General features: G+C 47.3%; 1 protein-coding gene across 5 annotated transcripts in view; it reads left to right on the top strand.

Moving 5' to 3' along the window:
• Window positions 1–24094, top strand: part of LOC145506288 (solute carrier family 2, facilitated glucose transporter member 5) — a 32463-nt gene extending 8369 nt beyond the window's left edge. For 4 of the 5 annotated variants that reach the window (XM_081490524.1, XM_081490522.1, XM_081490525.1 and 1 more), the window contains 11 exons: window positions 1592–1690; window positions 2329–2489; window positions 13109–13233; window positions 17720–17872; window positions 20885–21010; window positions 21126–21313; window positions 21432–21542; window positions 22176–22277; window positions 22574–22649; window positions 23113–23240; window positions 23332–24094. In XM_081490524.1, the coding sequence (XP_081346650.1) occupies window positions 2332–2489; window positions 13109–13233; window positions 17720–17872; window positions 20885–21010; window positions 21126–21313; window positions 21432–21542; window positions 22176–22277; window positions 22574–22649; window positions 23113–23240; window positions 23332–23535 (1371 nt within the window). In that variant the 5' untranslated portion in view covers window positions 1592–1690; window positions 2329–2331 and the 3' untranslated portion in view covers window positions 23536–24094. Of the gene's footprint in view, window positions 1–1591; window positions 1691–2328; window positions 2490–13108; window positions 13234–16053; window positions 16269–17719; window positions 17873–20884; window positions 21011–21125; window positions 21314–21431; window positions 21543–22175; window positions 22278–22573; window positions 22650–23112; window positions 23241–23331 lie in introns of those variants that run through there. The other variant, XM_081490526.1, reaches the window with a different exon arrangement.
• Window positions 24095–25052: the final 958 nt, after the last annotated feature.

Here is a 25052-nt window from a genome sequence, read left to right as displayed (position 1 = left end):
GGAGGGGTGTCACTAGCTCGCATGTCCCCTTCCCGGCACTAGGCAAGGCCCGGGTGACCCGTGTTTCTCGGCCTATCCTGCTCCTACTTGCCTCTCTCAAGAGGTCCTCCTTAGATCAGCAGGGATGTTGTTCAAGGAGATGTGAGGACCTCAGCTTGGCATAGGAAGTACTGAGTCCCATGTGCCAGGGACCTCAGTAGGAACACAGGATGAAGTGCACCAACAGTGGGTTCTGAGAGCCACACCCAGACTCACCCCCAGTCAGTGGATTCACCTTCAGGACTAGATGCTTCCATAAAATTGATCCTTGCAATAACTCCAAGCGTTGTCATTATCCTAATGCTAAAGATGAGGAAACTGAAGATCGAAGAAATTAAGCCGGAAAGTGGCAGTGAGCAAATTCAAACTGAGATCCATAGATTCTAACAGCAAAGTTCCTTGCACTTTTACTTTCCTCTTGATTTTCATTCCTTCACTAATGAACCCCTACTTGTCATTAAAGATTGTCTTAAATGAGTGTTCAGTTTCCCAAGGGTTAAAGGGGATATCAAAGAATGTGGGTGTTTAAAGAGTGCCCCAAAATCTATATTTAAATTTTTTTCACTGTCCCTTCTGCTTCCTATAGCAAAGTCCAGAGGTTAAAGGAAATGAATCAGTGACCCTAAATAATTAAAAATTTTCACATTTCTTCTCTCTGGTTTTTAAGGGAGTTTGTGTCGGAGGCAACCCTTTGGACTACAGCCCACCAGGCTCCTCTGTCCTTGGGATTTTTCAGACAAGAATACTGGAGCGGGTTTTCATTTCCTCCTCCAGGGGATCTTCCTGAGCCAAGGATCAAACCCACATCTCTTGCATCTCCTGTATTGCAGGCAAATTCTTAACTTGCTGAGGCATCAGGGAAGCCCAGGTGGCATAGTGGTAAAGAAACCACCTGCCAATGCAGGAGACACAAGAGATGTGGGTTCAATCCCTGAGTCAGGAAGATCTCCTAGAAGAGGAAATGGCAACCTCTTCCAGTATTCTTGCCTGGAGAATCTCATGGACAGAGGAGCCTGACGAGCTACAGTCCTTGGGATGGCAAAGAGTTGGACAGGACTGAGTGACTAAACACACAAACCCATGTGTTGGAGGCAGCGCTTGAGTGCATTTGCTGCAGTAGGCCAAGGCAGCTCCACAGCAGAAATGTCACAGAAGCAACTCAGACATTGGATGGAGCGTTGGAACAGGTGACCCTTCAGTTTTGTTCTGACCCAGTGATTCTCAACCAGGGGTGAGTCCCCACCTGCCCTGGGGACATTTAGCTATGTCTGGAGACATTTAGGTTGTCACAGATAGGGGGAGGGCTGTCCCTACCGTGCACATAGGACAGCCCCCCGTAACACAGGATTGTCCAAGCCTAAATGCTACTGTTAAGTAAACTTGTTCCACCCAGGTGAGTGGAGGGTATGTTTCCAGACACGGAGTGGTTGAAAGACCGTGGGTCTTCAAGTCCCATTACATCCATCTTTCTACAAGACTCTGAGTAAATCCTGAGTTCCTTGGAAGCCTGGGGCTGCTTCCTGACCTAAAGCTGTGATCTCGTCTCCTGCAGAGGCTGACACCCGTGCTTGTTCTGGCGACACTGATAGCTGCCTTTGGGTCGTCCTTCCAGTATGGGTACAACGTGGCTGCTATTAACTCCCCTTCAGAGGTAGGTCGCCATGGTGGGCAAGGCACAGCCCCCCAGGGAAAAGGGAGGTGGGTTTGGAGCAGCTGGTGTCTGGGTGGCTGCTAGGGCAGGACTGCACACATGTTGAGGGCACACAGTGGGGCCTCAAGCGAAGGGAGGGGTCACACCCAGGAGACAGCAGCACAGACTCAAGGAACCTGCAGGCACAGGGCCGCGGGGCTGAACCAGGTCCCCGGGCCTCAGATTCTTGTGGAGAGCCAGGCCTGGCTGGACACAAGGCAGGCTGGCCTCAGGGGTGGGCAGGGGGAGGTTTGAGAGGGCTCTGATCTTCTACAGACAGGTAATCCATAGCAGGGTCTGGATGGGGAAGGGATCATCTGACATTGATTCTGTGACTGGAAGGCTGGAGTCATTCCTTTCTGGGGTTAGAGACATCCTGAGCAGCTTGCCTATCAGAGGCCTTACAGCCCCCTACCTCCTGCCCCCGGCCCGCGGGTGCCCCCTGTTAACTTCTTTTCATCCTCACTCCCTCTCCTCCACTTCATCATGTTGATGTCCACATGCCCAGCTCATCCCATCGGGTGGCCTGACAACTTCCATTGTTCTTTCTGCAAACTAGCTCGAATGATTCTGGTGTTCTGCTTTGTTCTGCTCTCCAGTTCATGAAAGACTTCTACAACTATACCTACTATGACAGAGTTGGTGAATACATGAACGAGTTCTACTTGACCTTGCTGTGGTCGATTACTGTGTCCATGTTTCCCTTCGGAGGCTTCCTTGGCTCTCTCATGGTTGGCCCCTTGGTGAATAACTTAGGCAGGTAAGAGAAAGTGAAACTCATAGACTACATCAGAGTTTAAAACCCAGACCGAAAAAAAGTCTCACAGACTGACAAACTTATTGTTTCCAGGGGGGAAGGATCGGGGCAAGGGATAGTTAGGGAATCTGGGATGGACTTGTACACACTGCTGTATTTACAGTGGATAAACAGCAAGGACACACTGTATAACACAGGGAACTTTGCTCTGCCACATAACATGGCAGCCTGGATAGGAGGGGAGTTTGGGAGAGAATGGATACATGGATATGTATGGCTCAGTCCCTTTGCTGTCCACCTGAAACTGTCACAACATTGTTAATCGGCTATACTCCAACATAAAGAAAAAGTTTCAAAAAAAGAAAAAAATAATAAAAATAAAAGCCAAGCTTAAAGCAGAAATCATTATTATAACACTAGGTAATGACCACTGTGATGATTTTTGTTTCCTAATGGAGTTAAGAAGAAGACCAGACCTTGACCAAGTGTCTGGGGACTTAGGCAATGAAGGTCTCAAGGGTGGAGGTGGGTGGGGGTGATGGTTCTCAGGCTTTGGGGTGGGGTTGGACAGAGCAGAGAGTGCTTCAGAGATCAGGACTCACTCCTACTCTTGCCCTCTCTTGCCTTGAAATCTTACCACAACTTACTTCTGGCCTTTGGAAGAGTCACGTGTAGGACAGCATGGCCAAGACATGGGGCACAATGTAGACTGTAGCCTAATGCTCTTAAACTCTGCCTCCTACGTGAACATAAGCTAACCTGCTCTGTTCTTTTACCTTGGGGTCCAGTAATATGCAAAATGTAGCCCAAGTTAAATTCCTGCAAAACTCTGAAATGGCTGAGATCAATGTTGAGCCTTCAGGGTGAAACCATGTGGTCCCAGGGTGACCCTCATTGTGAGTGTCATGAACGCCAAGAGCAGAGCTTAAATCTTGCCTCTAACTCTAGACACATGAGAGATTCTGTATTTGATTCCCTCACTCCCCGGGTGAAAATCCACAGGCATGAGATAGCAGCCTTGTTATGAACAATGTTTAAGAGTTCCTCCCCTCCAACCTCCTCCCTTTGAGGATGGGCACACAGAGGCAGGTTGAGGTCAGGGCTCCATTCCCGGTCACAGATCTAGTGAGCTCAAGAGTCAAGGCCCGACTTTACAACTTGATTCCTTCCCCAGTTTTTTTCAAAAAGAATCAAAGGACTTCCCTGGTGGCTCAGAGGTAAAGAATCTGCCTGCCAATGCAGGAGACACAGGTTCAGTCCCTGATCTGAGAAGATCCCATAGGCTGAGGAACCGCTAAGCCCATGTGACACAATTATTAAGCCTGTGCTCTATAGCTTGGGAGCCACAACCACTGAACCCGCCTGCCCTAGAGCCTGTGCTCCCCAACAAAAGAAGCCTCTGCAACGAGAAGCCACAGCCAGAGAGTGGTCCCCTCACTGCAACTAGAGAAAAATACTGGCAGCAATGAAGACTCAGCACAGCCAAAAATAAACAAATAAGTCAAATTATATATATGTAGAACTGGACATGGAACAACAGACTGGTTCCAAATAGGAAAAGGAGTCCGTCAAGGCTGTATATTGTCACCCTGCTTATTTAACTTCTATGCAGAGTACATCATGAGAAACGCTGGGCTGGAAGAAACACAAGCTGGAATCAAGATTGCCGGGAGAAATATCAATAACATCAGATATGCGGATGACACCACCCTTATGGCAGAAAGTGAAGAAGAACTAAAGAGCCTCTTGATGAAGGTGAAGGAGGAGAGTGAAAAAGTTGGCTTAAAGCTCAACGTTCAGAAAACTAAGATCATGGCATCTGGTCCCATCACTCCATGGGAAATAGATGGGGAAACAGTGGAAACAGTGTCAGACTTTACTTTTTTGGGCTCCAGAATCACTGCTGATGGTGACTGCAGCCATGAAATTAAAAGACGCTTACTCCTTGGAAGGAAGGTTATGGCCAACCTAGATAGCATGTTTAAAAGCAGAGACATTACTTTGCCAACAAAAGTCCGTCTAGTCAAGACTATGGTTTTTCCAGTGGTCATGTATGGATGTGAGAGTTGGACGGTGAAGAAAGCTGAGCGCCGAAGAATTGATGCTTTTGAACTGTGGTGTTGGAGAAGACTCTTGAGAGTTTCTTGGACTGCAAGGAGATCCAATCAATCCATCCTAAAAGAGATCAATCCTGGGTGTTCATTGGAAGGTCTGATGTTGAAGCTGAAGCTCCAATACTTTGGCCACCTCATGCGAAGGGTTGACTCATTGGAAAAGACCCTAATGCTGGGTAGGATTGGGGGCGGGAGGAGAAGGGGACGACAGAGGATGAGATGGTTGGATGGCATCACCGACTCGATGAACATGGGTTTGGGTAGACTCCGGGAGTTGGTGATGGACAGAGAGGCCTGGCGTGCTGCAATTCATGGGGTCGCAGAGAGTCGGACACGACTGAGCGACTGAACTGAACTGATATTAAAAACACACACACACACGAAAAGAATCTGAGAATAGACACATACAAGCTGTGAATCGGGATCTAAGGTCCCAAAGTCTTTGATAGTCTGGTGTTGGATGCACAGTTCTCCCTGTGGACCACCAGGGGGCAGGACATCAATCAGGTCACAGGTCTGCAGGGTGCTTCTTGAGTAAAGAACTAGCGGTCTGGTCTGCAGATGGAGCTGACAGTTACAAGTCCAGCGGAAGATGTGATAAATACTGTTCAGTTGTTTGTGGTTTTCTTAAAGATTTGTCAGCGTTCCTTAAATATCAGTAGCAAGCTAACAATTTATTGATTTGTTCCTCTGTGCCAGGCTCTATCCTAAGTGCTTTTAGGGACTATTCAGTTCACTTCAGTTCAGCCACTCAGTCGTATCAGACTCTTTGCAACCCCATGGGCTGCTGCACACCAGGCTTCCCTGTCGATTACCAACTCCAGGACTTTACTCAAACGCGTGTCCATAGAGTCGGTGATGCCATCCAACCATCTCATCCTCTGTCTTCCCCTTCTGCCTTCCCAGCAGCAGGGTCTTTTCCAATGAGTCAGTTCTTCACATCAGGTGGTCAAAAGTATTGCAGCTTCAGCTTCAGCATCAGTCCTTCCAATGAATATTCAGGACTGATTTCCTTTAGGATTGACTGGTTTGATCTCCTTGCAGTCCAAGGGACTCTCAAGAGTCTTCTCCAAATACCACAGTTCAAGAGTATCTGTTCTTTGGCTTAGGGGATATTAATTCCACCAATTCTTACAAAAGCTCCTTCCTCTTTTCACACTTGGGAAAAAGAGGCGAAGAGGGGTGCTGTAACTTACTCAGAATTACACAGCTGGGAGGAAATTGCACCTCTAAGCATGTGCTAGTAATGTCCACACTGGACTCTGTTATTTCAGGCACAGATATCTTCTCAATCTGTTGCTTTATTTTTAATTGTACATATAGTATTTTTTAAGCTTACTTTTGTTATGTGTTTAGTGAATTAATTTATTCATTTGCCTGCTCTGGGTCTTAGTTGCAGCTTAGGGGATCTTCAGTCTTCATTGCGGCATGCAGGATCTTTAGTTGCAGCACATGGGATCTAGTTCCCTGACCAGGGGTCAATTCTGGGCCCCTGCATTGGGAGCTTGGAGCCTTAGCCACTGGACCACCAGGGAAGTCCCCATATAGTAAAAATTCAAAATCTTTAAATGTTCAAGTGGTCACATTTAACTCATTCATGATTTTTGCTTTTTGTGTCTTTATTAAATAGTCTTCCCTACTAGATGTCTAGGAGGGCATAGCAACTCCCATGGACAGAGGAGCCTGGTGGGCTACCATCCATAGGGTTGCAAAGAGTTGGACAAGACTGAAGTAACTTAGCACTCATGCATGCACCAGATGTCATACAGATAGTCTTCTATAATTTAAAAAATAATTTTACAACTTTGTCTTTCCCATGTAGATCTGGAATTTTGGGTTTTTTTGTTTTTTTGTTTTTTTATAAATTTATTTATTTTAGTTGGGGACTAATTACTTTACAATATTGTAATAGTTTTTGCCATACATTGACATGAATCAGCCATGGGTTTACATGTGTTCCCCTTCCTGGACCCCCCACCCACCTCCCTCCCCATCCCATCCTCTGGGTCATCCCATTGCCCCGGCCCTGAGCCCTTGTCTCATGCATCGAACATGGAATGGTGTTCTGTTTCACATATGATAATATACATGTTTCAATGCTATTCTCCCAGAACGTCCCACCCTCACCTTCTCCCTCAGAGTCCATAAAATTGTTCTATGCATCTGTGTCTCTTATTCTGTCTCGCATATAGGGTTATCGTTACCATCTTTCAAATTCCATATATATGCATTAGTATACTGTATTGTTGTTTTTCTTTCTGGCTTACTTCACTCTCTATAATGGGCTCCAGTTTCATCCATCTCAGTAGAACCGATTCAAATGTATTTTTTTTAATGGCTGAGTAATATTCCATTGTGTATATGTACCACAGCTTCCTTATCCATTCGTCTGCTGATGGACATCTAGGTTGCTTCCATGTCCTGGCTATTGTAAACAGTGCTGCGATGAACATTGGGGTACACGCGTCTCTTTCAATTCTGGTTTCCTCGGTGTATATGCCCAGCAGTGGGATTGCTGGGTCATATGGCAGTTCTATTCCCAGTTTTTTAAGGAATCTCCACACTGTTCTCCATAGTGGCTGTACTAGTTTGCATTCCCACCAACAGTGTAAGAGGGTTGCCTTTTCTCCACACCCTCTCCAGCATTTATTGCTTGTAGACTTTTGGATAGCAGCCATTCTGACTGGTGTGAAATGATACCTCATTGTGGTTTTGATTTGCATTTCTCTAATAATGAGTGACGTTGAGCATCTTTTCATGTGTTTGTTAGCCATCTGTATGTCATCTTTGGAGAAATGTCTGTTTAGTTCTTTGGCCCATGTTTTGATTGGGTCGTTTATTTTTCTGGAATTCAGCTGCAGAAGTTGCTTGTATATTTTTGAGGTTAATTGTTTGTCTGTTCCTTCGTTTGCTATTATTTTCTCCCATTCTGAAGGCTGTCTTTTCACCTTGCTTATAGTTTCCTTTGTTGTGCAAAAGCTTTTAATTTTAATTAGGTCCCATTTGTTTATTTTTGCTTTTATTTCCAATATTCTGGGAGGTGGGTCATGGAGGATCCTGCTGTGGTTTATGTCGGAGAGTGTTTTGCCTATATTTAATAGGTAAGTGGTGAGGGAAAGCCAGTTTTATTTTTTTCATGTAAAAAAATCAATTGCTTTCAAAAATATGTTAGTTATTCATATTCCTTTACTCTTCTGTGTTAATTTTAATATCAGTTGATCAAAATTCCTGAAAAAGGATTCTACTTGGAATTACTTTGGATTTATCATTTAATTGGAGGAAAACTGACATCCTTACACTATTGAATCTTCTCTTTCATGAGCAATCTATGGCTAATTTATTTATCCCAGAAGTTACTCCAGTTGCTTGTCTGAGGTTTCATGTCTTCTGTTCTGAAAAGTTTTCAGCCATCATTTCTGTGAATATTTTTTCTCCTCCATTTTCTATATTCTTTCTTTGGGGAACTCCTCAGTGTCTTCATGGTTGTTGTTGCCTTTTTGACTTCTTTAAAAAATTATTTTAAAACAGTTATGGTGGGAATTCTCAGTGATTCAGTGGTTAGGACTGGGCGCTTTCACTGTTGGGGTCTGGGTTTGATCCCTGGTCAGGGAACTAAGATCCTGCAGAAAAAAAGGGGTGTAGGCTTCAGCAATACGTGAACCATGAACTTCCAGATGTTCAAGCTGGTTCTAGAAAAGGCAGAGGAACCAGAGATCAAATTGCCAATATCCGCCGGATCATCGAAAAAGCAAGAGAGTTCCAGAAAAACATCTATTTCTGCTTTATTGACTATGCCAAAGCCTTTGACTGTGTGGATCACAAGAAACTGTGGAAAATTCTGAAAGAGATGGGAATACCAGACCATCTGACCTGTCTCTTGAGAAACCTGTATGCAGGTCAGGAAGCAACAGTTAGAACTGGACATGGAGCAACAGACTGGTTCCAAATAGGAAAAGGAGTCCGTCAAGGCTGTATATTGTCACCCTGCTTATTTAACTTCTATGCAGAGTACATCATGAGAAACGCTGGGCTGGAAGAAACACAAGCTGGAATCAAGATTGCCAGGAGAAATATCAATAACCTCAGATATGCAGATGACACCACCCTTATGGAAGAATGTGAAGAAGAACTAAAGAGCCTCTTGATGAAGGTGAAAGAGGAGAGTGAAAAAGTTGGCTTAAAGCTCAACGTTCAGAAAACTAAGATCATGGCATCTGGTCCCATCACTCCATGGGAAATAGATGGGGAAACAGTGGAAACAGTGTCAGACTTTATTTTTTGGGCTCCAAAATCACTGCTGATGGTGACTGCAGCCATGAAATTAAAAGACGCTTACTCCTTGGAAGGAAGGTTATGGCCAACCTAGATAGCATATTTAAAAGCAGAGACATTACTTTGCCAACGAAAGTCCGTCTAGTCAAGACTATGGTTTTTCCAGTGGTCATGTATGGATGTGAGAGTTGGACGGTGAAGAAAGCTGAGCGCCGAAGAATTGATGCTTTTGAACTGTGGTGTTGGAGAAGACTCTTGAGAGTCCCTTGGACTGCAAGGAGATCCAATCAATCCATCCTAAAAGAGATCAATCCTGGGTGTTCATTGGAAGGTCTGATGTTGAAGCTGAAACTCCAATACTTTGGCCACCTCATGCGAAGGGTTGACTCATTGGAAAAGACCCTAATGCTGGGTAGGATTGGGGGTGGAAGGAGAAGGGGACGACAGAGGATGAGATGGTTGGAGGGCATAACCGACTCGATGGACATGGGTTTGGGTAGACTCCAGGTGTTGGTGATGGACAGAGAGGCCTGGCGTGCTGCAATTCATGGGGTCGCAAAGAGTCGGACACGACTGAGCGACTGAACTGAACTGAACTGAACTGAAAATGTATATATATCATTTTAATCAAATTTTAATTGTGTAGGTTATCAGCATTAAGTGCATTCACATTGTTGTGTAACAATCACCACCATCCATCAGTATAACTTCTCCTCTTGCAAAAACGGACACCATGTACCCATTAAACAATAACTGCCCTTTCTCCTCTTCCCCTAATTCTCCAATGGACTTTCTATCTTTGTGCATTTGACTACTCTAGGGGCCTCATATGAATGGAATCATGTAAGATTTGTCCTTGTGTGACTGGATTATCTCGCTTTAGCTTATTGCCCTCAAAGTACATTCATATTGTAGCACATATTGGGGTTTCTTTCATTTTAAGGCTGAATAATACTCTGTTGTATGAGCATACCACATTTAGTTTATCCTTTCATTCATTGATGGATGTCTGGGTTGCTTCCACTCTCTGGCCACTGTGACTAATGATATTATGAAAGTGAAAGTGTTAGTTGCTCAGTCATGTCCAACTCTTTGTGACCCCATGGACTGTAGCCCACCAGACTCCTCTGCCTGTGGAATTCTCCAGGCAACAATACTGGAGTGGATAGCCATTCCCTTCTGCAGGGGATCTTCCCGACCCATGGATCAAACCTAGGTCTCCTGCATTGCAGGTGAATTCTTTACTGTTTGAGCCACCAGGGAAGCACAATGATATTATAATCCTCCCTGCCTTAATCTGTCATACTTCCCTCCTTCTCCTCTCTCTCTTTCTTGCTTTCTGTGTAACTTCCCCAGATTTGCCTTTCTACTCATTACTTCTCTCCTCCGCTGCAGTTCATCCTCTGTGTTTTTGTTTCAGTGACTATATTTTTCATTTCTATAATTTTTATTCATTTGTTTTTAAAATCTATCTTTTTTTGCTATTGTTTTGGATAGTTCTGTTTTATATACTTTCTTGTTCTTTGTATACTATGCTTTGACTCATTTTTAAAATTAATTTATTTTTAATTGAAGGATAATTGCTTTACAGAATCTTACTGTTTTCTGTCGAACCTCAAAGTGAATCAGCCATAGGTGTACATGTATCCCCTATGACACTACTCATTAAAACATATTCCTTAACTTCTATCTAATCCTATTGTCTGAAGTTGTACTGATCCTATTGTCTGAAGTTGTACTGTCTGTGTATGTAGCCTCTTGAATGTAGTGAATTGTTTTGTGTGTCCTTTAATGGTGCTGCTCCATCCCAGGGGGTAAGAGGAGTGGTGGCTGGGGGACTCTCGGAAGCCTGATGCCAGGGGACGCTCAAGAGAAGCTTTTGCTTTGCCTTTGGCTCTCCAGGGCCCAAGTTCATGTCCAGTCTTGACTTAAATGGGAATGCTTTGTAAGTTTCACTAAGTTGGGTTTTTTTGTTTGTTTCTTATAGGTTTTGAAGGGTTGGGCTTCCCTCATAGCTCAGTTGGTAAAGAATCTACCTGCAATGCAGGAGACCCCAGTTCGATTCCTGGGTTGGGAAGATCTGCTGGAGAAGGGATAGGCTACCCACTCCAGTATTCTTGGGCTTCCCTTGTGGCTCAGCTGGTAAAGAATCTGCCTGCAATGTGGGAGACCTGGGTTGGGAAGATCCCCTGGAGAAGGGAAAGGCTACTCACTCCAATATTCTGACCTGGAGAATTCCATGAACTGTAAAGTCCGTGGGGCCGCAAATAGTCGGACACGACAGAGCAACTTTCACTCACTCACTCACTCTTTTAGGGGATACCCTTTATCAGCGCACATAAGTTCCCTCATTTTTATGTAAGTGAAAGTGTTAATCACTCAGTCGTGTCCAACTCTTTAAGACTCCATGGACTGTATCCCACCAGGTCCTCTGTCCATGGAATTCTCCAGGCAAAAATACTGGAGTGGAGTGCCATTGCCTTCTCTAGGGGATCTTCCCCACTCAGGGATTGAACCCAGGTCTCCTGCATTACAGGCAGATTCTTTACCATCTGAGCCACCAGGGAACCCCAGCCCTTATTTTTATGCAAGGTTTTTAAAAATCATAATGGGTATAATGGGTATCAAATTTTGTTGACTTCTTTTACTACTTCACTTGATAATCCTATATTTTCCCCAGTATAATGTTTAATATTGTGTTTTTAACCTTGAAAAGGGAAAATGAAAGTCGCTCTGTCGTGTTCGACTCTTTGCGACCCCCATGGACTATACAGTCCATGGAATTCTCCAGGCCAGAATACTGGAGTGGGTAGCCATTCCCTTCTCCAGTGGATCTTCCCAACCCAGGGATCGAACCCATGCCTCTCGCATTGCAGGCAGATTCTTTACCAGCTGAGCTACAAGGGAAAATATTCCTTTTATTTATTTAGTTTTGGTCACATTGGATCTTTGTTGTTTTGCCTAGCTTTCTCTAGTTGTGGTGAGCAGGCATTATTCTTCATTGTGGTGAGAGGGCTTCTCATTGTGCTGGTTTCTCTTGTGGCAGAGCATGAGCTCTAGGCACTTGGGCTTTGGTAACTGCAGCATGCAGGCTCAGTAGTTGTGGCACATGGGCTTAGTTGCGCCTCAGCATTGGAATATGTCTGGACCAAGGATCGAGTCCCCTGCATTGGCAGGCAGGCTCTTATCCACTGCATCAACAAGGAGTCCTGAAAGATTCTTATCTGTACTGTTGAATTCGATCAGCTAATAAGTCACTTAGGATTTTCACATCTATGTTGATAAGTGAGATTGGCCTAAACTTTTCCTCTAAGGTCCTTATCCAGTTTGGATTTCAAGATTACACTAAAAGCACAGTAGTTTATGGTTTCAAAACCCTTTGTGGTTGTTCAGTCACCTAGTCGTGTCCGACTCTTTGTGACCACGTGAACTGCAGCACACCAGGCCTCCCTGTCCCTCACCATCTCCCAGAGTTTGCCCAAGTTCATGTTCACTGCATCAGTGATGTTGTCCAGCCATCTCATCCTCTGATGCCCTCTTTTCCTTCTGCCCTCAATCTTTAGCAGCATCAGCGACTTTTCCAATGAGTCAGCTATTTGCATCAGATGACAAAAATACTGGAGCTTCAGCTTCAGCATCAGTCCTTCCAACGAGTATTCGGGATTGATTTCTCTCAAGATTGACTGGTTTGCCCTCCTCGCTGTCCAAAGGGCTTTCAGGAATCTTCTCCAGCACCACAGTTTGAAGGGATCAATTCTTTGGTGTTCTGCCTTCTTTATGGTCCAGCTCTCACAACCAAACATGACTGCTGAGAAGACCATAGCCTTGGCTATATGGACCTTTGTCGGCAGAGTAATGTCTGTTTTTCAACACACTGTCATGGCTTTCCTGCTGAGAAGCAATTGTCTTCTGATTTCATGGCTGCAGTCACCCTCGGCAGTGATTTTAGAGCCCAAGGAGAGGAAATCTGCCAGTACTTCCACCTTTCCCCCTTTGCTGTATTGTAATATTCAAGTCTCTCCCTGTGTGCCCCACGGATGTCCTCCTCCTGGGAGTCATTTACATTTCCTCGCACTGAGAATCAGGCCATCCACTTGACCTGTACCTGTCTTAGGTCAACAACAAAGCGTATAACACAACAGCAACTGCTGTAATGGAGTAGAGGTCCAGCAAACACTTGTCAAAGGAGTGAGCGAATCCTTAAACCCAAACTAATTGGTATTTTGTCCTCTGCAGAAAAGGAACCTTGCTGTTCAACAACATCTTCTCCATCGTGCCCGCGCTCTTAATGGGATTCAGTGAGCTCGCCAAGTCATTTGAGATGATAATTGTGGCCAGGCTTTTGGTGGGAATATGTGCAGGTAAACCATTCTGTGACTTGGGATAGTCAAGGGGAGGGAGAACAGACCTCTGGGACCTGAACCTATCTGGGGTCTCTAAAGCATGTAGGTTCAAGCATTCCTATACCTCGGCTCTGGATAGACATGTAAGCCCCTGTGTTATGGGGATGTGTGTTACATGCAGTAAAGGTAAGGGCTGTCTTTTGAAACTTTGTTTCAATTCTTTATACATATGTGAGAACCAAGTTGGACATAACATGTATTTCTATATTGTGCACTATGGGTTGTGGTCAAAAAACTTGAGAAACAATCTAATGTAGAATCCCTCTATCAGAAAAGAGTTGATGACTGTAAGTGCTTCAAAGTCATTCTGCCCAGGCCCGGCTTCCCTGGTTATAGGGAAGTCCCTCATCCTTGATGCCTCAGACTGAAGACAGATGGTTTTGGCCGTGCCATGGCCTCCCTTCACATTGGCGTCTTCTGTAGGCAGAAGGGCCAGGGCCGTCAAAGGGAGAGAGGTGCCCACTGTCAGAGCCATACATTGCAGGGTAGGGATCCAAGGGTGGTGGTTGTTGTTCAGTCGCTAAGTCGTGTCCAACTCTTTGCGACCCCATGGGCTGCAGCACTCCAGGCTTCCCTGTCCATCACCAACTCCCGGAGCTTGCTCAAACTCATGTCCGTTGAGTCAGTGATGCCATCCAACCATCTCATCCTGTATCCCCCACCTTCTCCTGCCCTCCATCTTTCCCAGCATCATGGTCTTTTCCAATGAGTTGGCTCTTCACATTAGGTGGGCCAAAGTATTGGAGCTTCAGCTTCAGTCCTTCCAATGAATATTTAGGGTTGATTTCCTTTCTGATCTCCTTGCTGTCCAAAGGACTCTCAACAGGTGGGCACCCCTGGAAATGCTGCATTCTGGGCACTCACTTGCTGCCCTCTCCCCCCCACCCCAGGTTCTGGCATCATCAAGTGGCTCATTCTCCTTCCAAACATGGGAATTGGGATGAAGGGATAAATTACCCAGACATTAGCAAACCCCTTCCCTGGAGTTTACTGACAATAGAGGAGATGAGGTGGAGCCTAGTATTGAAGGAAGTGGCAAGGGATTGCAGACCTGGGGGAATAAAGAGGAAAACAAGATTCCCAAAAAGAGAAGAAGTCACTTCAAAGAGGGGATAATGGGTCCCCTGGCAAACTTCCCTCGTTCTGACTATGCCTGAGAGTGCCTGGACATTTATCTGCCATCTGGGCAGGAGCCCCAAGGCACCCAGCCCCGCTCCTGCAGGTTTTTCCTGTAGCCGGGCTCAGCTTTATGAAACACAGACGATTCCTAGAAGTCGTCGGCAGTGGGTAAGTGCTGTTATGTTACTACTGACAGCCAACAATTCAGAGTTGATTAAAAAAAAAAAATTAGGCTCTACAAATCACAGTTTGATATTCCAACCTTTGCTTTGTTTTGGAGGCCACTGCATGACATATGAGGTCTAGTTTCCCAAACCAGCAATTGAACCCTGGCCTTTGGTGGTGAAAGCCCAGAGTCCTAGCCACTGGACCACCAGGGAATTCCCAACCAACCTTTGCTTTTAAACGAGTATGACTTCAAGTTGGCAGTTCTGAAACTTTTTGGCTTCAGCATCTCTCTACACTCATAAAATTATTGAGGGTTCTAGGGAGTTTTTGCTCACATGTGTTATTTTGACCAATATTTACCACATTAGAAATTGCAACCAAGAATTTAAATTAATTCATTTAAAAATAGCAATAATAAGCCCATTACATGTCTTTATGAAAATAATTCTATTTTCTAAGACCAAAAAAATTTAGTGGTATTGCTTTACATTTTTGCAAATCTCTTAAATGTCTGGCTAAACAGAAGACAGCCAGTCTCTCAAACCTACTTCTGCGTTCTCTTGGTGTGATGTCAGTGAGTGTGTGATTGCTGAAAAACTCATCAGAGAAGGAGAATGAAAAGGACAAATAATATCTTAGGATGGTTCTGAAGATAGTTTTGATCTCACAGAACCCAGGTGTCAGGAACCCCCTGAGTCCTTAGGTCATACTTGGAGAACTCTAGTGGAAACCTAATCCATTTGTCATTCATTTCTTCATGTTTTTCCTGACAAGTCCAGAAAGGGTGTCATCAAGCTCTGTGGTACTTAGACACTGCTGAAAATGAAGTAAGTGGCCACTCTGACCAAGGGGTACAGGGTTAGTGCAGCTCAGACCCCAGATGCTCAGTTAGCTGGTTTGCTGTTAGTCAAGGTCTTCGGTAAAAACACTGCAGACTTTCACTAATGGAATTTAAACTTTAAAAGTCACTTTTCTGACTCTGTTGTCAGAACAGGTGGGCCAGGGATCCCCCGTGGAATCATTTTTAAGACAAAATGAAACTGTTCTCTATCAGCATTCAGGGAACCAGGTCTATTCACAGCCTCCAGTGTTTGTCTCTCCATTGTCGCTCTTAATTAAGTTCAGAAGCACTTGGCCTTGAGATGCGGTCACTAGGGCCTGAATGATGACTGGGCACCTCCAGGGCCTCACTTCCTCCACAGCCCTTTGGGCACTGGGCCTGCAGAGTCCCTCCCCACCCACCCACAAGACATCGAAGAGCTGCTCTAAAGACTGTCCCTCTTTGCTCTGAAAATCACAAAGAATTGGTATTAATTAATGAAAGACGATGTCCTTTTTAAAATACTAAGCAGAGATGTCCTCGGGCAGAATGCAAAGCTTGAAAACTTGGCCATCAGTGTCCTATCTCAGGGCTATCAAACACCCTCCTCTCACAAGCAGCTCCAGCCTCCCCTCACTCTACACTGTTTCCCTTGGTTTCCCTGTGGTCAGAGCCTCCCTCTCAGACCCCATGTCTTGCTGAGCATCAGCTTGCCTCTGGCTCTGTGTGCGGTACTTGGAACAGTGACAACCCATCAAAGAGATCAAACCAGTCAATCCTAAAGGAAATCAACCTTGAATAATCATTAGAAGGACTGATGCTCAAGCTGAAGCTCCAATACTTTGGCCACCTGATGTGAAGAGCTGACTCTTTGGAAAAGACCCAGGTGCTGGGAAAGATTGAGGGCAGGAGGAGAAGGGGGCAACAGAGGGTGAGATGGTTGGATGGCATCACCAACTCAATGGACATGAGCTTGAGTAGACTCTGGGAGATAGTGAAGGACAAGGAAGCCTGGAGTGTTGAAGGAGTCAGACATGACTTAGTGACTGAACAACAACAACCCATCTGACCTTCCCAGATCCTCAACCTCTCATTGGGCTTCTCTGAGAATTAAATGGGATAATACATGTGAAAATACTTTAGAGTCTATAAAATTAAATTCCACCTATTCATAAGGGGATCAGACTGTAGTAAGACAGGAAAGCCAACAAGTTCAAATACTGAGGATTCAGAAACAGTTCAGACCTTACACAAATCCCAGAATATAGTTGGTATTGGGTATTAGTCGCTCTCAGGTCCGACTCTTAGCAACCCCATGGACTGTAGCCCACCAGGCTCCTCCGTCCATGGGATTTTCCAGGCAAAAATACTGGAGTGAGTTGCCATTTCCTTCTCCAGGGGATCTTCCCCACCCAGGGATCAAACTCGGGTCTCCTGCATTGCAGGCAGATTCTTTACATTGAGCCACCAAGAAAGCCACAATAAATATTGGTCCACAATAAATACGTAAGTTTTTTTTTAATGCTTAATGGAGTATTATGCTCAGTCGTGTCTGACTCTTTGCAGCCCCATGGAGTGGTTTGCTATTCCCTTCTCCAGGGGATCTTCCCAACCAGGGATCAAACCTAAGTCTCCTGCATTGACAAGAAGATTCTTTACCACTATCACCCCGTATTGAAAAATAAAGCTTGTGCTTCAATGTCTATGCATCAGCTTATTGTATAAATAAGAAAGTAAAGCTGGCAGGCAGACCTTTTATTAACAGGTTTTCCCCCACAAGGAGCAAGAGAGGAGAAAGTGTCCAGAACACACCTGGGCTTTTCCTCTCTGAAAACACACCAGTCAGGAGGGAATTCCTGAGGTCCTGCAGGCCTGTGTCCCCAGGTGACACCAGTCTGGAAGCAAGGACACTGAACTTCTTCTATCAGGCTATTTTCTCTTAATGTCTAAAGGACTAAGAATTGCAAAAGGTGATGTTTGCTTACTCTTATAGTTTTGAGAAAGTTTCAGCGCAACTAATATGATTGCTAAGGGCTTCCCAGGTGGTGCAGTGGTAAAGAATCCACCTGCAATGTAGGAGACATGGGTTTGATCCCTGGGTGGGGAAGGTCCCCTGGAGGAGGAAATGGCAGCCCACTCCAGTATTCTTGAAAATCCCATGGACACAGATGCCTGGCCAGCTACAGTCCATGCGGTTGCAAAGAGTCGGACGTGACTTAGCGACTGAGCACAACAATGATGTGATTGCTAAGGAAAATAAATGTATTTGAAGACACAGCTTGTCCCTACCAGACTACTGTTTCCAGAATATGTCTTTACTTCCACCCCCTCTCCCAGGTCTGTCTTCCAATGTCGTTCCCATGTACTTAGGAGAGCTGGCCCCTAAGAACTTGAGGGGGGCTCTGGGGGTGGTACCCCAGCTCTTCATCACTATCGGAATCCTTGTGGCTCAGATCTTTGGTCTTCGGAGTCTCCTGGCAAACGAACAAGGTGAGTTCGGGATGCCTCCAGACCACTAGCCCACTCCTGTGAGCTTTACTGTAAACCATGAGGCCCCTGCAGTGGAGAGGGGAGCTCTGCAGGGCTCAGCACTGCAGAGCCCTGACCCCACAGTGTGGAGGTAGTGGTTGTGCCGAGCAGGCCTGAACAAGTTGGTGGGGACACATAGACCGACATTCTCTAGTCCCTCTTGGGACACGTAGTAGGGGGCCTCAAGGGAGCAGGATGAACTGCTGTCTGAGTGGCTGCTAGACCCAGGGTTCTGTAAAGGCAGCCAGGGTGCCAGACTCTATGTTTAAGGCTTCCAGCACCCCTGCACTGGGGCCTCCCAGCAATTCAGCTGCCCAGGGACTTGTGATCATCCCATTGCAGACCAGGAAAGAAGGTCACAAGACCCAGCCCCTGTGGAGGTGGTAGTAAGTCTCAGGGCCAGCATCCACCCCAGACCTGGACTCCAGAGCCACACCCCCTGCCCCATGAGCCTGGGGCCTGGAACATAGTAGGTGCACAGTAACTCATAACTGTCACTGTTTTTGCATGACTTCCCCTTTCTTTGTCTTAGGTCTCAAAACTCTGAAGGGAAATCACCACTAATAAAGCACCAGTCAAAACATATAAAGTACTCATCATGGGCCAGACACAAAGCCTTTTATATTAATTCATTTAATCTTCCAAACAACCTATGAGCATGTACTGTTACTGTACCCATTTTACAGCTGTAGAACCTGAGGCCGGGAGAGGTTGTATCACATGTCCAAGGTGTCCTTAGGACACAAACGCAGGCAGTGCAGGCCTGGGTTGGAGTTTTAACTATCCTCTCTCCCACCTTACAATCACCCTTATAAGGATCTGGGACCAGGAGTGAAGCAGCTAGGTTTTCCTGTCTCCCAGTGATGGCACATAACCAGCCAGCAGGACCCAGGAAATCCCTGGCACCTTTCAAGTACTCTGTGGTATGTGGGGAAAGAGCCATAGCTCCACCCAGGGAGAGGGGCTCAGAGAGAAGTAGGACCAGCATTCTAGTTGTGAGCAGAGGCGCCAAGAGTGTGAAGCTCTTTGTGCGACCAGGAAGCTGCAGATATCCTGGTGACCTCTCACTTTGTCCCTCCATCCTTCACTGTGACTGTTCAGCCATTGGCACCTTCCTCTAGGCAGAGCGTGGAGGGCAGGACTTGGCCTGACTCATCTTAGAATCTCCAGCACAATTCATGGCACATAATAGGTGTTCAATGAAGAAGGAAGGAGGGCAGGAAGGAAGGAAGGAAGGCCAGAAGAGAAGAGTGTCAGAGTTTATGGAAGCAAGGAGCAGACAGCAGCAGCTCGAATGGAAGGCACTTCCACACTTGCTGTTATCTATACAAGGGTGATGGAAGCGGAACTCAGATCAGCTAGGCCCTGGATTCGGAGCCAAGAGATGGGAGGAGCTTGGGAAGGATGGTGATTCAGGTGTCAATGTGCCTGAGTTCATATCTCAGCTTTGCTCCCAAATAACTGATCTCGGGGCAAGGGAGCTGCACCCTCCATGCCTCAGTGTTTGCAGGTGTAAAATGGGGTTGACTCTGGTACCTGCCTCCTGATGTTGCTGTGACAGGGAGTGGGCTACAGGTGAAAAGCCATCAGACTAGTGCCTGGCACACAGATGTCCAGGGTTATCTATCACCTTCTGCAAATCCTAGGAGAAGAGGGAGTGACTCGGGCATTCACAGCTCCTAGAAGGAGCCTGAACCACTCATTCACTTATTTGAAATAGTTTTATTTATTTTTGGCTGTGCTGGGTCTTCATTGCAGCTCGGGCTTTTCTCTGGTTACAGTGAGCAGAGATTCCTCTCTTGTTGCGATGTACTGGCTTCTCATTGTGATGGCTTCTCTTGTTGCGGAGAACAGGTTGTAGGGTGCGTGGGCTTCAGTAGTTGCAGCTCCCAGGCTCTAGAGCACAGGCTCAGCAGTTGTGAACCACAGGCTTAGATGCTGCACAGCATGTGGAATCCTCCTTTCCAGGGAGGGAACCCGTGTCTCCTGCATTGGCAGGCAGACTCTCCACCACTAAGCCACCAGGGAAGCCCTATTTAACCATTTTTATTCTGAGATATAACATATATGTGGATCCAGAACTAGAATTGGGCTGGCCCGCTGTGCGCCCCTCAATCACAGCCTTCTCACCCCCAAAGGGAGCCATTGTACCAACACTTAGCCTCGTGTACCTGTTCTACCCTGTAGTGTCATCACTTTTCTAGAAGATAAAGCTAATCCCTGTTGCTGGATTTAATACGGTGGAACCACATGGTGAGGAAACATGCTGCACCAAACACAGCGTTGGTGTGACAGGCTCCTGTTCTGACCTGCTTCATTTTCATCACAGTATAAAATTCCACCTGATGAGTGAACCATCGTTTATAGATGATGGTTTGCCTTGTTTCTGGGTTTCCCTTCTATAATCAGTGCTGCTTGGCCCATTCTCCTTCCAGTGTCCTGGTGGCCCAGGCACACTCCTGAGCACAACTGCTGGGTTAGAGCCTGTGTGGTGTCCAACATCACTAGCTCCTGCTAGATCATCTCCTAAAGATGCCACGTGTCCACACAGCATGTGGAGGCTTCCCATCTGCCCACATTCTCACCAGCACTTGACATCATCTGAATTTTTCACTTTGTTCAGCTGGTAGGTGTGCTCTGTGCCCATTTGCTCAGATCGTTTCTGACTCTGCGACCCCAGGGTAGGTGGACAGTAGTTATTCATCATTATCCATTCTCTAAGTGTTTCGAGTGGCCACTCTTCATTAGGTATCATCCTAGGGGTTGGCAGACACAGGGATGAGAAAGACAAAGATCTTGTCCCCATCCCCACCCTCACAGCCCTCTGTGTTCCAGACCCAAAGGTAACCAACCAGGATAAAAGGCCAGAGTGGCCAATAGGGGTCCACCTGGCTGGAGGCAGAGGCAAGCTGGAGCCGAAGCCGGGCCTGGGGCGCTGGGATCAGCTCTCAGGTCACACTGGTTTCCTTGCAGGCTGGCCCATCCTCCTCGGATTGACGGGGATCCCCGCCATGCTGCAGCTCCTCTTCCTGCCCTTCTTCCCCGAGAGCCCCAGGTACCTGCTGATTCAGAAGAAAGATGAAGCAGCTGCCAAAAGTGGTGAGGCTTTCCCTTGAGAAGAGGAAAAGGGACTGAGGTTCTGGCATCTTTTCAGGAGGGGCAGGGGGGGCACCATGGTCCAGCCTGCGACTCGCCCTCTGCTCCCTTCCCCCAGCTCTGAGGAGGCTGCGTGGCTGGCACGATGTGGATGCCGAGATAGAGGAGATCCTGGAGGAGGACAAGGCTGAGAAGGCTGCAGGCTTCATCTCAGTGCTGAAGCTGTTCAAGAGGAGGTCCCTGCGGTGGCAGGTCATCTCCATCATCGTCCTCATGGCTGGCCAGCAGCTCTCCGGAGTGAATGCGGTAGGGAGCAGGTGTTGGGGGTGAGGGGTGGAGCTTGGCTTGGACAACGGCAAGTGCGGGGGACACCCCAAGAGGTCCAGGTGGTGGCCTTACAGGCCTCACCTTGGTTTCCTTCTAGATCTACTACTACGCAGACCAGATTTACCTGAGCGCCGGGGTGAATGAGGACGATGTCCAGTATGTGACAGCGGGCACAGGCGCTGTCAACGTGCTGATGACTGTCTGTGCCGTGAGTATGGCGGGAGTCAAGTCCCCGTCTGCCACCAGGGATGCAGGGCACCTTGAGAGTGGGGAGGTGGGGGTTCAACCCTGGAAGGAGTCGAGATCTAGGTGACAATGTGCCCCTTGGTCCCTTCATCTCTAACTTCTGGGCTATCCTCAGATGACAGCCTGACTCTCCCAATGGGCAGCCTATGACTCCCACCCACTGGAGACCCCACCCACTACTCTGGAAGCTACCACCGTGAGAGGTGGCTCTTCTCCAGTCTTGTACACTGGGGGTCACTACCTGTGCCAGGGCCACCGGGTGATAAACAGGGCCCCTGGACTGGCCATTCAAGGACACACACACACACATACACAGGAAGGGGGCACACGGCCCACCCAGCTCTCATTGCGCCGTGCTCACTCATCCAGTTGTGTCCGACTCTTTGCGACCCCATGGACTGTAGCCCACCAGGTTCCTCTGTCCATGAGATTCTCTAGGCAAGAATACTGGAGTGTAGCTGCCCCTTTAGAAAGGTGTTGTGTGGAACATGAAAGTGGGGCTGCCCAGGAAAGCGGGTCCGGGCAGGGATGTGGCGGGGGGGGGAAGGGCCACTGCCTGCTGAGCCTCCCACTTTTCCTCACCCTTTCCCTCCAGATTTTCGTGGTGGAACTTCTGGGGAGGAGATTCCTGCTCCTCCTGGGCTTCTCTGTCTGTTTCACCTCCTGCTGTGTGCTGACGGGTGCCTTGGCTCTGCAGGTGAGGAAGACGGGGCCTGGGGTGCAGCCATCCACCTGGGCCCTCCTGTGCATGCTTATCATCACGATGAGTCAGCTGCTTGGGGTCAGCCCTCCACCTGCCCCAGCAACCCACTGTTCATTTACAGTGGATATTCCAGAGGCATGCAGGTGGCGCTGCCTGTTGAAGAAGGTGCCAGGGGCCCTCCTTCCCGACCCAGGCAGAGCAACTGGCCCTCTGGGAGACAAGAGTCCTGATGGCCCCATCCCAAGTTGTCTCTGCTTTAGGTGTGATTCAACTCTGTTTCCTCTCCACAGGACGTGATATCCTGGATGCCCTACGTCAGCATCGCCTGTGTCATCGCCTACGTCATAGGGCATGCCCTTGGGCCCAGTATGTACCCCAGAGCTGATTCAATGGTTTCACTGCCCCTCTTCTGTACCACCAGCCTAGAAACTTCTAGTCTGAGCTCCTTAGAGAGGTTCCAGGGAGGGCTAGATTCAGCCCTGATTGTCTTCTGTGCTATGTTCTTGCGGCTGAGGGGTTTGTGCGGAGCATGACAAGAGGGAGGACAGTAAAGCAGCCTGTGTAGGCTGGAACACAGTGCCCACGTGGTGGGCAGAGATCTTTCTGGGTGGTCATGGACCCCTTTTGGGGACATCACAGGATGTCACCTGTTGTGCCCGACTCTCGGTAGATGCCTTCTCACTGCTTCTCCACAAGATCAGGAGTCCTGGAGACACACTTGCTCTGCCTTGAGCCGGATGCCTCTGGAACCTTACATGGGCAGGGCTCCGGGACCCGTGGTGGGCTTGCTTGGCCAACAGAGAAGTCAGCTATTCCTGTTCCTCCCCAGGTCCCATCCCCGCACTGCTCGTCACCGAGATCTTCCTGCAGTCCTCCCGGCCAGCTGCCTACATGGTGGCGGGTAGTGTTCACTGGCTCTCCAACTTCACTGTGGGCTTGATCTTCCCATTCATCCAAGTAAGTGTGACCCAGGGCCCCAGAGGCACAAGATACTCAAGCAGTAAATTGAGAACCTTTTCGAAAATGTGGACCCTCTCCCCTCCCACAGGTGGGCCTCGGAGCTTACAGCTTCGTCATTTTTGCTGTGATATGTCTTCTCACCACCATCTACACCTTCCTGATCATCCCTGAGACCAAGTCCAAGACGTTCATAGAAATCAATCGTATCTTCACCAAGATGAACAAAGTGTCAGGGGTGCACCCAGGAAAGGAGGAGCTAAAGGAGTTTCCACCCTCAAATGCAAGGCAGTAACTTGAGAGGAGGAGCCATCAATAGGATCTGCGTAGAACTTCTCTCCTGGGCTATGAATCTAGAATAAGGACAAGTCCGGTGTGGAGGGCAGGCACTGCTGGGACTGTCCAAAGGGTTTCTGTGCAGTTCTTAAAGCCAGGCTGTCTCTTTCCAGATTGACCCACCACCAACCCTGAGGCATGGTAGGCAGCTGTCCCTCAACCGTGCTGGTTCAGCCATTGTGTGGCTCCTGGTAACACCAACTCCTATCACAAAAATCATTACCATGATGTCAAGACAGAAGGAATCAAATGTGGCCAAAGAAGCCATCTCTCCTCCAATCCCATTGTTTTCCGGGAGCCACAGGCATGTGTTCAGAGTGGAATCCCTCCTCTCGTCAGATCCACCTCCAGAAACACTAGTCTTGGAAAGTGTGATGTCACAAATAATGTCTAGGAGTCTGGGAAGCAGGTCCCTATTGGAGACTTTAACCAAGTCAGAGATTACTGATCCCAAATTATATTACAGGACCATAGCATTGCCTCTATATATTCAATAAAACAAATATGATCGCTTTTCACCAAGATGTGCTGCGTTTCTGTGAGCAGGTAGAAGGTAGGCGCATTCCCTGCTCCTCCAAGTAGCTTGGTTGCACTGGATTGTCAGCCCCTTGAGGGCAGGGGTTTGACCAGTTTTGTTTATCCTGGAATCCCCACTGCCTTGAAGAGCCTGGCATGGAAGAGGCTCTCGAACAATACTTGCTGAAAGAAGGGGAGAAGTGAGAGATGAGGTGGTTACAAATTTGTGATTTTTATTTTTTCTATTTTTTCAACTTTAAGATTGGGGAAACTTCTGCATGTCTTCAGGTGCATAGCGAGTATGGAGGGGGCCTGAAGGTGAGATGAGAGGAGTGTAGGGAGAAGGGAGGAGTGCCCCCAAACACACAGCAGAGCTGCAGGCTTTTCCTGAAGGTGTGTGTGTGTGGAGAGGGTATGTACAAAAAGGTGGATAAAACCAAGGCATGGGAAAGGAAAGTGGAGGGACCAGGCCTACTGAAAGGCCTCTGGCAGGATGTGAAATCTCCCAGGAGTTGGGAGGTAGAGATCAGGGGCAGGGTGGGACAGAGGTGGAGTTGGGAGCAACTTTCTTGGGGGTGAAATGGGGATTCCCCAGGTGGTGTGTTCCATAACTTAAAAAGTAGTGAGGGCCCAGATGAATTAAAAAGCACAGTGCTGTGACTGAACCATCCTTACCTTCTGCTGCAGGGACCTACAGTGCAAGGGGGCCCAGAAAACAACCGTAGATAGCAGCTCTCAACACTGAGGAGCAGTAAGGCTAGAATGTCAGAAGCTAAGGAACTATGACATTATTAATTCAGCTCATGCTACCTGGAGGACCCCTAACCCAGGAGAGGCTCTGGAGTTCATGATTCTGTGGATCTATTCTCTGGAGTCAACCTTGGTTCTGCCGTTTAGTAATTGTGCACCTTGGGCAACCACCTTGGTTTTTCTGTACCTCGATTTCCTCTTCTGTCACAT

This window comes from Giraffa tippelskirchi, chromosome 5 (genome assembly GCF_054371585.1).
Source record: "Giraffa tippelskirchi isolate mGirTip1 chromosome 5, T2T-mGirTip1v1.2.pri, whole genome shotgun sequence".
In the NCBI taxonomy this organism is placed as follows: Eukaryota; Metazoa; Chordata; class Mammalia; order Artiodactyla; family Giraffidae; genus Giraffa; species Giraffa tippelskirchi.
The sequence above is the reverse complement of the archived record's forward strand: the minus strand, read 5'-3'. Positions and strand labels throughout refer to the sequence as shown.